Raw genomic sequence first — 13350 nt, 5'->3', positions numbered from 1 at the left:
TTGATAATGCTCTTAATCTCTTCAAACAGTAAGAAGATATTATGATTAAAAGAGAATATGGATCATCTTTCGTATCCGAAGTTAAAACAAATACAATGACAATGATAATGATTTTGGTAAATCATTAAATTGTAAATTTCAAAGTTAAAGTATTTAATCGTCAGTTGAGCCCAAATTAAAGTGTTTATGTATTATGACAAAAATATATTGGCCATGATGTCAATCAAAATTCAGAATTTCTTGCTTTTTATTCGATTATTACAAGAGGTTTCTAGAGGGATTTGCCGTGTTGGCACGTTGACTACATTAATGCCAAAAACAATTAAATTATAACAAGTTAAATTAAAAGAGTAAAAAAATATATATTATATTTTATTAGTGTATAAACTTTCAAGATTCCCACCACCTTTTATGGAATTTTTGCTCCAATATTTTCTCCTAACTAGGTCCTAAGTCTTCTCATTATGACACGTGTCTATATACATCTTTGTAATCATTATCACAAGTACTAAATTAACCAAAAAAAGCCCCCCATGCACGTAAGACCACAACACATCCATAACAATAGGAACACAAAGTAATTAATTAACAGGAACAACCTTAATCATTGCTAAATTAACGTTTGATTAGGTCTCAATCTAAGAATTTCTTCTTCTTCTTCTTCTTCCATGTTTTAACACAACCCCTTTTCCTAGATTGTCGTATGGAAGCTTGAAAACATCAAGATTTTTCCATCAATGTACGTATTTTTTGCATTAATTTTCATAGTATTTGTCTCGAATTACGTGCCAAATCTTCTATATTGTGAATATACATGTTTGTTATGGATTAAATGTTATGGTTTTGTGTTTTAATTTGATGTTTCTACGTGTACGATGAAGGGGTTCAATTGAATTTCGTTCGCTGGAAAATTATATTGTGCAGTTAATACAGATATATAAATTGTTGAATCCGCGGAGGTTCTAATGTGCAGTGATAAATGTGGTTCAAATTCTAGGTTGATCAAATCTTGAATTTTTTTTTTTAATTCCCTGGTTAGAATTTTTGGTTCCGTCGCTGTTTGTATAGTGTGTTAATTGTTCTTAGCATTATGGTGTTGAGAAATAAGATGTTTTTTCTTTTTCTCTGGTTATTGATTTTAAATATTTTTTTTTTAAGAAATTACCTTATTCCAGTAAAGGCGTTTACTTTTCATTAATTTGGTATTAGTATGTTGTATGTTGTTCTTGCTGTATTAAATCTTTATTGGTATTGATTTGACTTCTCTTTCGATACTGCTTTGAACTGTTTTTCGTTAAGCTGAGGGTCTATGAGAAACAACCTCTCTACCTCCAAGGTAGGGGTAAGGTGCGTGTATACTCAACCCCCGGGACCCCATTTTGTGTGATTACACTGGGTAATGTTGTTGTTGTTGGTATTGATTTGACTTTCTGTACTGCTTTGGACTCTTGAGCCGAGGACATGTGTTGGTTTAAAACCGTTTTGTGGAAATAATAGGAATTCAATTCAAAAGCTAGTCGCTAAAACAGAGATGGAGTTTGAAGAAGTAGTTGCTATTACAACTAAATATAGGACAAAGAAACAACCAATTTCTACTAAAATTAAAATAACTAATTAGTTTCCTACCAAATATAAGACTCATAATTTAACTAGGATTGTAAGTAAAAAAACTGCTGGAGAAAAAAGAAAAAAACAGCTGCATTCTTAAAACAAGTTTCAACACTCCTCCCTGCTTTATGAAATGCAAACACCAATTCTTTGCCTTAGAAGCTCGAACTTGCGTAACGACCTCAGATGTAACGGCATACCTCCCACCATTCCTGGTACACCTGCCACTGTTTCCAACATCATTGCACGACAACCGTATCTTTCCTTAAAAAATAAATCGGTTGGAATCCTGAGAAGTTTCACTGACCAATAAGCAACCTTATCTAGGAATTTCTTGGGCACATGGTGCTTGCTTAGATCAATCGACAAGTCAGCCTGCTATGTCTCCCATAGAGATGCAAAATGGTTAACGTCTCTATGATGGATGACAGTAACAACATCCTTTAGAATCGCATCCTTAGGCAGTCTCCAGTAGTCAATTGCTACCGCAGGAGCAGGGACATTTTCAATTTCACCACGACCAATATCATTAAGATACAAAGTATATGAGTGTATAGCCTCCTCTTCCAGATAACCAACAACTCTGTGTGCAAGCTTGGGGGACAGCAAGTAAAGCACAAAGTAAAAATTGAAAAATGCTCCCTGCATGGCAATAACTAACAACTTCTCGTACCATTTAGGTTGTATTAGCTCCACCATAGTCATCAGATGTATCCTCTCATTCTCAGCTTCTTCAAGTAATGCTTTTACCCAACCACCACTTTGCTCTAACTTCTCCTTTGCGTCACGGTCAGGATAATTATTTTCCTTGAAGGATTCGTAGATTCTCTTGGTGGTGACTTCTCCATATGCCTTTCTTTTACCACTTGAATGAGATTCAAAGGTGCTCATACCTCCAACTTTGAGTTTCTCCTCGTTTGATGAACTACCTGCTGTCTTCTGGATTTCTTGCAATGCAGTTGATGTTCTGCAGCCAGGATCTCCAAACTGTGTGAGAGTCGACTCCCCCACTGAATTGCTGCCAAGAATCTGGCAGGATTCAACCTGGGCTAATCGGGAATTGCTCGGCAAAGGCAGCTCAGCTGACTGAGTAGCATTCTCACGCTGCTCATCAAAAACATTCTCAAGTTCCAGTTCTGATAATTTATCAGCATTAGCAGTTTCAAGCTTCTGTTTTCTCTGAACTGAAATATTGCTTTCCAAGTAAAGCTTACACTCAGAATCAGATTCCAAATGAGTCATATTATGGAATCCATTAAAAGGGCACAATCCCCCTCGCCTAGCAAGACCAGAATTATTTCCCGACAACACCATATTGGGCTTTCTATCTTCCAAATCATGCTCAGGCGAAGAAATTTCTTCACCTAAATGCTTAGCAGAAACTTCATTCAGACAAGGTATGTCAGGCAGGCCATTCTCCGAGTCATCCGATGGAAGTCCAGAAATATCATCTAGCTTCTCTCCAGACGCAGCAGCAGCAACTTCCTTGGGATATACTTTCTCCCAGCTGTCAGTGACGGAAAGGTCTGTTTCTTGACGATCATTAAGCAAGTCAATGCAGTCAACTTTGCAATCGCAACCAGGACAAAGCCAGCCTTCATCATCAGGTGGAATATCTTCTTTTAGCAAAAGTGGCTCCACACACGACTGGTGAAATCGCTTCATGCCCAAGCTGATTGCACTTAGCATCAAGCCTCTCCCAACACGTGAAAGATGCATGTCCGAGCTTGCCGCAATACTTACGAGGAGGGTAGTTTTCTTTGAAACCACCTATTTTGTTTTTGTTGTTGTGTGTTGAACCTTCTTCATCAGTTGGTTGGTACTTCTTATTCTTCTTCTTCTTCTTCATAGAACTTCCATCATCGTGATGCTTGGTTGGTAAGGCACCTTCGACAGCTCCTCCTTGTCTCATAACACGCCGTTGCTCTTGCGCTTGAAAAGCACTTAAGAGCTCTGCAAGTGTAATCTTAGACAAGTCCTTAGTATTTTCTAAGGTTATTATGGTAGCCTCAAATCTTTCAGGTACCGTTACTAGAATTTTTTCAATGATCCTTGAATCATTGAAAGTGGAACCCAACAATCTGATGCGATTTGCTAAATTAAGATGTCTGTCAGAGTACTCCTTTATGGTTTCACTTTCTTTCATCCTTTGCAGCTTAAACTCACGTACCAGATTCATCACTTGCATCTCTCGAATCCTTTCATCTCCTTCATACTCAGCCTTGAGATAATCGCATGCCTCTTTCGCTGATTGCAAAGATATGATACGAGTCAAGATATTAGATGAAACTGCAGTAAATAAGCATGCCATTGCCTTTGATTTCCTTGTATTCTTCTCCTTGTGAATTTTAATCTGCGCCACCGTGGGATTATTCGGCAAGGGAGCTATCTCGTATTCATCTTCAACAGCTTCCCAGAGATCCAAAGCTTGCAGATATATTCGCATTCTAATTGCCCAGATTTGATAACTTTCTCCATCAAAAGTTGGTGGTGCCATTGAAGAAAAATTTGTTTCTTCGTTCATAGTATCCATTGGATCAGATTGATGCAAACACTCACAGGTCCCTTAAGATTAAAGCTTTGATACCAATTGTTGGTTTAAAACCATTTTGTGGAAATAACAGGAATTCAATTCAAAAGCTAGCTGCTAAAACAAAGATGGAGTTTGAAGAAGAGAATATGCAGAGAGGTTGATTATTTTCTTGTAAAAGCCATCTGTATTGATCATCAAATTAGCAACTTAAATAGTTGCTATTACAACTAAAAATAGGACAAAGAAACAACCTATTTCTACCAAAATTAAAATAACTAATTAGTTTTCTACCAAAGAAAGGACTCCTAATTTAACTAGGATTGTACGATAGAAAAAACTGCTGGAGAAAAAAAAAAAAGCAGTTGCATTCTTAAAGCAACTTTCAACAATCTATAAGAAACAACCTCTCTGCCTCCAAGGTAGGGGTAAGGTCTACATACACTCAACCCTCCCGGATCCCACTTTTTGTGATTTACACTGGGTGATTTTGTTGTTGTTGGTATTGATTTGACTTCTCTTTTTGTACTGCTTTGGACTCTTGACCCGAGGATCTATCATAAACAACCTTTCTACCTCCAAGGTAGAGGTAAGGTCTGCGTATACTCAACCCTCCCAGGACCACACTTTGTGTGATTTACACTGTATAATGTTGCTGTTTTTGGTATTGATTTAACTTCTCTTTACTGCTTTGGATTCTTGAGTCGAGGATCTATCAAAAACAACCTCTCTACCTCCAAGGTAGGGGTAAGGTTTGCCTACACTCAATCCTCCCGGGACCCCACTTTGTGTGATTTAACTGGGTAATGTTGTTGTTGTTGGTAGTGATTTGACTATCTAAAGTGTGATTCTTGCTGTGTTTAATGGGGTTTATGTAGTTGACATGACTAAAGGAAGCATGGAAGATAATGTAGTTCTGTCCCACGTGAATCTGAGTAATGGTGATAAGATGTTGGCACCAAATTCCAATGGGATTTTACAGGGCAGGAACAGTTTGGAGAGTGAGCTCGAGTCAATACTTATGAGGCAGCAGCAACAGCAACATAATCGCGATTTAGTTGGTGAACGGGGGAGGGATTTGAATATATCGAGGAGTGGTAGTGCTCCGCCTACTGTCGAAGGATCGTTGAGTGCTGTTGGAAGTATGTTTAGGAATTCCAATTTAGCACAATCTAATGGTAATCACAGCAGCAATGGTGGTGTTGGTAATTCTAGCAGTGACAGTTTGACAGAAGAACAAATTCGATCACACCCCGCGTACTTAGCATACTATTATTCAAATGTCAATCTTAATCCAAGATTGCCCCCACCGTTGTTGTCTCGAGAGGATTGGAGAATTGCTCAGAGGGTTCAGGCAGGAGGATGTGCATTTATGAGCAAGAATTTGATGGAACAAGGTGGTGGTTCTTCGTTGTTCGCGATGCAGCCCGGTTTCCCTATACAGAGGGCAGAAGATGAATTGATAAAGCTGAGGAAGACTGCAGCGAGGAATCTTTCACGAGGAACATTGGAATCGGGCAATGGAATTGGTGTGAGGAAAAAGAGTTTCGCGGACATAGTTCAGGTGAGTTCTCTCGTCTTGTGCTGGTATATTAACTTCAACCTTGCATCTTTTCTTTATCCAAACGCTTCTATTTAGTTCACTGAAAGTAAACAATCTACCAATAATCTTTCATGTTGACGTGTGTTCGAGACAGATTAACATTGTTTTTCTTTTTTGGTGCGTAGAAATGCATTGTGATCAAATAAAAAGTAGTCCTAGCGATCAAGTAGTTGTCATGTATCAGTTTAGGGTAAATATGTATGCATTGTTAATATTGTGGTGATTCCATCAAAGAGACGAGCAATTCACTTAGGAGTCCTGTTAGAAGGAAATTTCAATCAGGTCGAACATATTGCAGTTCCAATGGCTATTCGGAACCCCCTATTGGAACGTGATTTCATATGAAAACTATGATCTTTTCAAAATTTATCATGTCAAATCGACTAGAAAATGAACTAGATGCAGAAACGTACCTGAATCCTGAGTTCTAATGAAGTCAATCATGAGATAGTTCTTTTCTTTTTCAGGAAGGACGTGACCAATCTGGACGCTCATCTCCTGACATTTCACACTCAGAAAGCATTGAACACACAATGGCATCACATAATGGAAATGCTCCCCCGGGCTTTTCTGGATTGGAAAAGAGTCAGAATCCTAGTCCGCATCATCCTGATTCTTCTGCATCTGCTATCAGTTCATCAATGAGAAGGAGTGGAACACCTGAGCCTCGTTCGTTTACAAGATCACCTAGTCCCAAGATTTCAATTGACATAACTAGCTCAAAAGGCCTCAACGGTGTTTCCTCTGGGATGACTGACATATCTGATCTTACTACCTCGTTATCTCGCCTGCAACATGATGATAATATGCAGCAGACTTGGCTTCAAAATAGAGTATCAAATGGTTACAGGCAGGGTGTGCAGCAACAATTAATTGCTTCCGATTTTGCTGACCATAATTCCAACTTCTACCAGTCAAATCCTAAATTTAGGAGTCAAAACTCTAGAGTCCAACACCATGTCAATAACAATCACGTTGTTGATTCTACGGGATATTTACCGGGTGGATACAAATACAATCCGAAGATGAACATGGCGTTGAACAACCATCATGGTAAGGTTTATTGATCAATCTTGATATCGTGTGCATTAGTTTTTTAATCCTAAAGCTTTTCGTGCTCACCTTGATCAAAAATGTTTCAGGTTCTCATTTAAATGGTGTCAGTGGGAATGGACACCATTATGCTACTGTTTGTATAGACAATTCATCTAAAGGAAGAAATTTGTTTGGAACTTCTCATGGCAATACAGACGTAAAAGTTCTTGGAACAATGTATGCTGAGGCATCACTCCCGCAACAGAAGCAACAATATTGCTCGTCCTTAATGCATAATTCTTGCAGTTTAACAGATCGGTATCATGTGATTCATGCACTTGGCTCAGGTCAAGAGAACAAAATAGCAAATTCATTGTATGTGACAGTAGGATCTAGAAGTCCTATGTTTCAGAGTGATCCTCTCCCACAGGTTTCTCCCGTCTTGAGAAATTCTACCGATGAATCTAGAAGTTCATGGCAATTGGAGAACGTTGCTGATGGAAGTGCTGCATCATCTCTGCTGGAAAATCTCAAGAACAACCCCAGGTCGTTAGACCTTTTGGATGTTCTCAATCATGTTGAAGAATTCAGGTGTGCTTAACCTGCTTTTTCCATATTATTCTAGTTATATCATCTCCCTTTTTTCATTTAACCACCCTCTTTGTTTACTTAGTATGGATCAGTATGGGAGTCGATTTATTCAAAAGAAGCTGGAAACTGCCACTGTCGAAGAAAAGATGAAGATATTCCCCGAAATTCTACCTCATGCTCATAGTTTAATGACCGATGTCTTTGGAAATTATGTCATACAAAAAGTATGTATTGTCATTTTGTAACATCATCATTTTCTCTTGTTGCTTATTCACTTCTTTTTCCTTTTCAAACTGTACATTATTCTAGATGAATTTTGTATTGATTGCTATTTGTTAATCAATGTAAACAGTTCCTTGAGCATGGTACAGACAGACAAAGGAAGGAACTAGCAAGGCAGCTTATCGGACATGTTTTACCTCTGAGTCTTCAAATGTATGGTTGCAGAGTTATTCAGAAGGTTGTTATGCGTCGTCCTTTAAAATAACTTGATATTGTTTCAGCCACAGTCAAGTCTTGTGCATTCCTACGATAGATTTTCTTTTATTTACCTGTGTGTTTGCAACGATAACAAATAAATACATGACTATCCCTTATCTGTGCTACTAGAAACTATGAGTCCATGGCCAACTTTTTTTGTTTTAAAAATCTTAGACAAGGAATAAAGGGGGTCAATATCATGTACTGTCACTGAACTTTACCACTATCACAGTAAAGACGCAAAACTATTTTGCGTCTGCTATAATAATAAAATCAGCAGAAGAGATAGAGTATGATCTTAATAGTTTATCCTTTTATTATGGATTATGGTATGAAACATATTATGATAATCACAGGCTCTGGAGGTCTTTGATGTGGAACTGCAGAAGCAAATGGTTATAGAACTAGATGGCTATGTGATTAAATGTGTTCGTGATCAGAACGGTAATCATGTTATTCAGAAGTGCATAGAGTATGTGCCTCAAGATCAAATTCACTTTATTATAGCTTCCTTCTTCGGGCATGTTGTATCTCTATCAACACATCCTTATGGCTGCCGTGTCATTCAGGTAATGATCGCTTTCTTTTTTGGTTCTTTGCTTTGATTTGTCGAGTTCCCTCGCTCATTCTAATCTGTTCGGTGTCAGAGAGTCCTTGAGCACTGCAACAACCCGGAGACACAAAAGATCATCATGGATGAAATAATGCAGGCTGCTGGTACCCTAGTGCTGGATCAGTACGGAAACTATGTCATTCAGGTAATTGACTTAGACATTTTCGTCTTGATGTCATCACTGTTTTGTTTCTTCGCTAATTAAAAGATTCTGAATATAATAAAAAGGGGAATATATCGTTGATTTTATGTGTTTTTATGTTTGTTGCTGTAAGAAAATGCAGTTCTTAGTTTACTTTATCGCTATACAGGAAGGTTATGGTGCATTTGCTTTTGTTGAACTCATCTCTCTTGTTAAGTTTTTACTTGGCTTTAAAGTGTTTGTAGAGACAAGAAATTTGCGTTTGAATTGTTAGGGAGGGTGTAGATGGAAGTAACATATGCTTATGAAACTGGAAATCAACTGGACCTTCTGAAAAACATCTAGTCTGAAAAACAAATCTAAAAATCCTTCGTAATGCTTTATCGCGGTCTTTGTGTGATCTTATCATCATATTTCAATCCGTACCATTCTCTGTAAGTACCGGATTCTAAGTATTTAAGGACTAGCAGCATAAGCTGAGGAATTGGCGTAAATCTCAACGCAAGAGATGTAAGCTTCATGAGTTCTTTATATTTTTAACAATATTGAGTTGCAATAGCAAGTGCTTGAGGACCTGGTCCTGAGTTTTTAGTCATCAGTCAGGCATAGCCAAATAAAACTTAAGCCTTCTTTCAATGTCTCACGGCACTTCTCATTTCCCCTGAAACAGCCTTCTTGAATGCTGGTTTAAATCGAGTATGTTCTTAGCAGTGCAGACCACCAAGTTACTTGCACAAAGCTCTGTACTACACCTCCTGATAAAAGTTCCGGCAAAAATTAAGACATCCATTCCAACTGGCACAACAGGTTTCTGAGTAAGATGTCTGATATGCTCGACTTTAGCTGATTGTATGTGCTATCCTTTAGTTGGATGGATATTTAGTGAGAAAATGGAGTTTATTGTCCAAATTCTACTTTTCTGCTTAAATGATCGGATGCTTACGCAACTGCTGTTTACAATGGTACTAGCTTTTGTTTTTGAACTTTTGAGTGGTGCTAAACGTCTGCTGTAGACGATATGGAATTCTTTGATTTTTGTATTGTAAGTTGATGTGCTGTTATTGGTCCTTATTTCGGGCTTCTCTTACTTGGTTAGCATGTACTGAAACATGGTAAACCACATGAGAGGTCTGAGATAATAGGCAAGCTTACTGGACAAATTGTGAAGATGAGTCAGCACAAGTACGCTTCTAATGTCGTTGAGAAGTGCTTGATTTTTGCAACTCCAAAAGAGCGTCAAGTTCTGGTGAATGAGATGCTTGGTTCGACACCAGAAAATGAGCCTCTACAGGTCTGTTACTATTCTTTATTTTCGCAGATTTTGCACCATTCTGTTCTGCATTTGAAAGATAAAACGCTGAAAAGCGTAAAAAAAGAGCACGTTATCCCTTATTTGTAGATGTATAAGTGCACGTTACACATCCGTGCACATATATTTTATCTGGGAAAGCAGCGTGCTGCATTCTGGCGTTTGCTTTAGCACATGAAAGAGTACTTAGTGAGATGAGCATTCACTTAAAAATGTAGTCTTGAAGAAAAAGCCTTAGCAACAATATGAATCACTACAAACACCAGCAGCTGGAGAGCTTACCAGGACCTCCACGAGAAGTCATAACGTGTTTGTTCTTATAGAGGGAAATCTTAGTCATCGTGACAATGACATAATTTTGTGTGGCCTATGTAGTCCTTTGATCCTCAGCTTAGTAATCGAAATACATAACAAGGTTGGACAAGATATTTGCATAACAAGTGAAGCACAATTGATGTATTGCATCCCTTTTCTTCCTTTTTCATCGCCCTATCTCTTCCCTTCAACGTCTATTAGTAAAGTTCAGCTCGGAAGTCATGGTAAGTGCACAAAATAGGCTTCTCGTATAGAAACTAAGCTCTACTATAGGTAAACAACGTGTTTGATTCAAAAAGAGGGAAAGGCTTAATCGACAGAATGTGTGCTGGTCTTTTCCAGACCCTGCTAACACGGCATACTTTGTGCACCAGACCGCCCTTTCTGCAATCTCCACAATAACGAAAGCTTCTTGTTTTCTTCCTCTCTTTGATCATTTTTATCATTGTAGAAAATTCAACATGCTAAAGTTCAACAAACTTCAATCATGATCACTTCAATTTTCCAATGTAGGCCATGATGAAGGATCCATTTGGTAACTATGTAGTGCAAAAGGTTCTTGAGACATGTGATGATCAAAGTCGTGAACTAATTCTTTCGCGCATTAGAATACACCTTACTGCCCTCAAGAAATACACTTATGGAAAACACATTGTATCGCGTGTTGAAAAGCTCATCGCGACAGGAGGTTAGTACCACAATGTTTCATCGTACATTAGTCTTTAGACAACTTCTAACTATCATTTCATCGTCTTTTTTTCCAGAGAAACACGTGGCTTTATCGTTGAATTCTTCTCGAGGCAATCCAGTTTTGAAGAACTGAAGAGATTTTTTGTGTACAGCTTATAAATAACTGTAAATAAGAAGCAATCCAGTTTTGCTTCTGCCTAAATAATTGTAAATGAAAACCTGTAATTATTTTTTCACTATGAGGATAGAGAAATGAGGCAACTTATTATTTGCTATTACATGTTTTTTTTGAACTATTGTAAATAAGCTGATACTTCTTGAGCATAAAAAAAATTGAGGATACTTAACATATGATTTTTTTGTATAATCATCTGGTATTCGGGATTTATAGGCTCGATTAGTCTGAAGTCGTGTCTAGTAAGGCGTTGTAGAGGAGAATACGCTCCCTACCAGAGATTTTTCTATTTTCAGAACTCGAACCCGAAAGTCGAGACCTCTGATGATGTATGTTATGTTATCATTTAACCATGAGAAAAATAACTGCACCTACAAGTGACTATTTGTATGGTGGTATATATTAGTTTAAATACGACGTTTATTTTGATTGTTAGTTACATTTTTATTGTATGATATAGTTAAATTCATTGTTGTGTAATGACGAAAAGTCTTATTTTACATGATGGCTGATATGGTGTGATCGTGTTACTGTCTTATTTCCCCCTTGTTTTATTTTTGCCTATCATTTATCCTATCTTTTTATATAACTCTACCGTATGCCCATTTTTTTGGATAGGTTCTTTAAACTGCGGAGGAGTGTAGGGATGTACACAAGCCTTGACCTGTTAAGATTTGAAACCCCCCCCCCCCTCCCTGCCCGCCCCACCACCATGACGCCCCAATCAACATTTTTCAAAAATTTTGCCCCGCCCCGCCCCATCCCGTCTTTCTCTGCAGGATAACGGCAAAAAAGATACTCCCTTCGTTTTGAAATAAATGAATTGTTGAAGTATTTATTGGTGTTTCAAAATAAGTGAATCATTGAATCTTTTTTCAAAGTTACTCTTATGATTTGACAATCAATTAATTTTCGAAAAGGTATTAAAGGTCAACTTTTGCTTTTTGGAGGGTAAAAATAGAAAGTTGTGTTAAATTTATGTCTTTATTACTTTTTCTTTAATCTATGTGCCAAAATTCAACAATTCATTTATTATGAAACGGAGGGAGTACAATTTATTCAAAACATTGCATTCATCAAACTACACAATACATTATGAAAGATAAGTAGCAACTATCCAATGAACTTTTACTTGTTTTGATTCCAGCCAATATTCGAATTCCTGCACTTTTTGTCTCTTTACAATTTAGAAAAAAGAATAATCTTCTTTAGAACTTTTATGTGTAAACATAGAGATCTTTTTTAAAAAGAATTTAAACTAAAAATAAATTTATAAAAAACTAAAAAACATTTCTCCCAAAGATATTTCTATTTTTCTACTTTCATCCTTATATAACAACAAATTTAGTAAACTTAGAGCCCGTATAGATGGCATTAAAATCTGGTCGAACCAGCTTTTAATCTATTTTTTAACTTGTTTAGGTGTTTGATAAAATTAAAAAGTATTTAAAAAAGCTAAAAACTGATTATAAAAAAAAAGTGAGAAGCTGAGTACTCCCAACTTTTTATTTTTAAATTAAAATTATTTTAGGTTTGACCAAAATATTTATCTTTTTATCCTTTTTATTTTGCTCCAGTTCTAATAATATCCGAAACTTGTAGCTCTTAAATATATGATTTTTCTTTTTTTTTTTAATTTAACCGCTTCTCTTCGCCTTTTCCTGCCAGTTTCCTCTTTATTTTTCTTCTTTATTTTCAACGAATCGTCATTGCATCGGAGGTTTGCTCCAAAATTTTGTTTTAAAATTAAAAAATTATAAACAATTCACCTTATTTATGGTATTAACAACTTTAAGGATATTTAAGTCATTTTAACAACAAAAAAATGCTTAACAACACTTGTTTATCAAATAAATCAATAATTTTTTTTCAGTTTCAACACTTCTATCAAACACTTATCACTTTAATTTAGGCAAAATGGCTTGATGGACCCTTATACTATGTCAGTTTTTTAATGTGGATACTCCTACTTACATATTTGTCATCTGAATACTCCAGCTTAATAAAACTCAATATTTTAAGCCCTTTAACCGTTGAGCGAATTTATGTGACATTAAAATTGTTGAGTAGGATATGACGCGTGTATGAGCAGTGAAAGCAATATATTTATATTAAAATAATATTAAAATTAAAAAAAAAGTTTTTTTCCTCCAGTTTTTTAAATTTAAAAATATTTTTAAAAATTAAAAGATAATAAATTTTTTATAAAAAAGTCACCCTCCCCAGCAACCCCTCACCACCCTATCCTAACCCCCATCC

General features: G+C 36.7%; 1 protein-coding gene across 2 annotated transcripts; it reads left to right on the top strand.

The window, feature by feature from the left end:
- Window positions 1-590: 590 nt before the first annotated feature.
- LOC107851686 (pumilio homolog 4-like) lies at window positions 591-11481 on the top strand. Of its 2 annotated transcripts, none has more exons than XM_016696769.2 (11): window positions 591-739; window positions 5017-5702; window positions 6209-6794; window positions 6884-7367; window positions 7450-7591; window positions 7720-7827; window positions 8204-8416; window positions 8495-8605; window positions 9699-9893; window positions 10740-10914; window positions 10991-11481. In XM_016696769.2, exons 2-11 carry the CDS (start codon window positions 5022-5024, stop codon window positions 11047-11049), a joined length of 2754 nt encoding a protein of 917 aa, XP_016552255.2. In that variant the 5' UTR covers window positions 591-739; window positions 5017-5021; the 3' UTR covers window positions 11050-11481. The 2 variants fall into 2 exon arrangements, with proteins under 2 accessions (XP_016552255.2, XP_047256673.1); XM_047400717.1 differs by lacking the exon at window positions 591-739 and adding an exon at window positions 4494-4727.
- Window positions 11482-13350: the final 1869 nt, after the last annotated feature.

This window comes from Capsicum annuum, chromosome 12, assembly GCF_002878395.1.
Source record: "Capsicum annuum cultivar UCD-10X-F1 chromosome 12, UCD10Xv1.1, whole genome shotgun sequence".
NCBI classification, from domain to species: Eukaryota; Viridiplantae; Streptophyta; class Magnoliopsida; order Solanales; family Solanaceae; genus Capsicum; species Capsicum annuum.
Note: the sequence above shows the minus strand (reverse complement) of the source record. Positions and strands in the feature narration are given on the sequence as shown.

What these genes read in the sequence shown, in the direction of transcription:
- LOC107851686 (XM_016696769.2), top strand. Translation starts at nt 5,022, where the DNA reads ATGACTAAAGGAAGCATGGAAGATAATGTAGTTCTGTCCCACGTGAAT. An exon ending in GTTGCAGAGTTATTCAGAAG is followed by an intron (nt 7,828 to 8,203) that starts GTTGTTATGCGT and finishes TGATAATCACAG; the next exon opens with GCTCTGGAGGTCTTTGATGT. An exon ending in CAGAAAATGAGCCTCTACAG is followed by an intron (nt 9,894 to 10,739) that starts GTCTGTTACTAT and finishes TTTCCAATGTAG; the next exon opens with GCCATGATGAAGGATCCATT.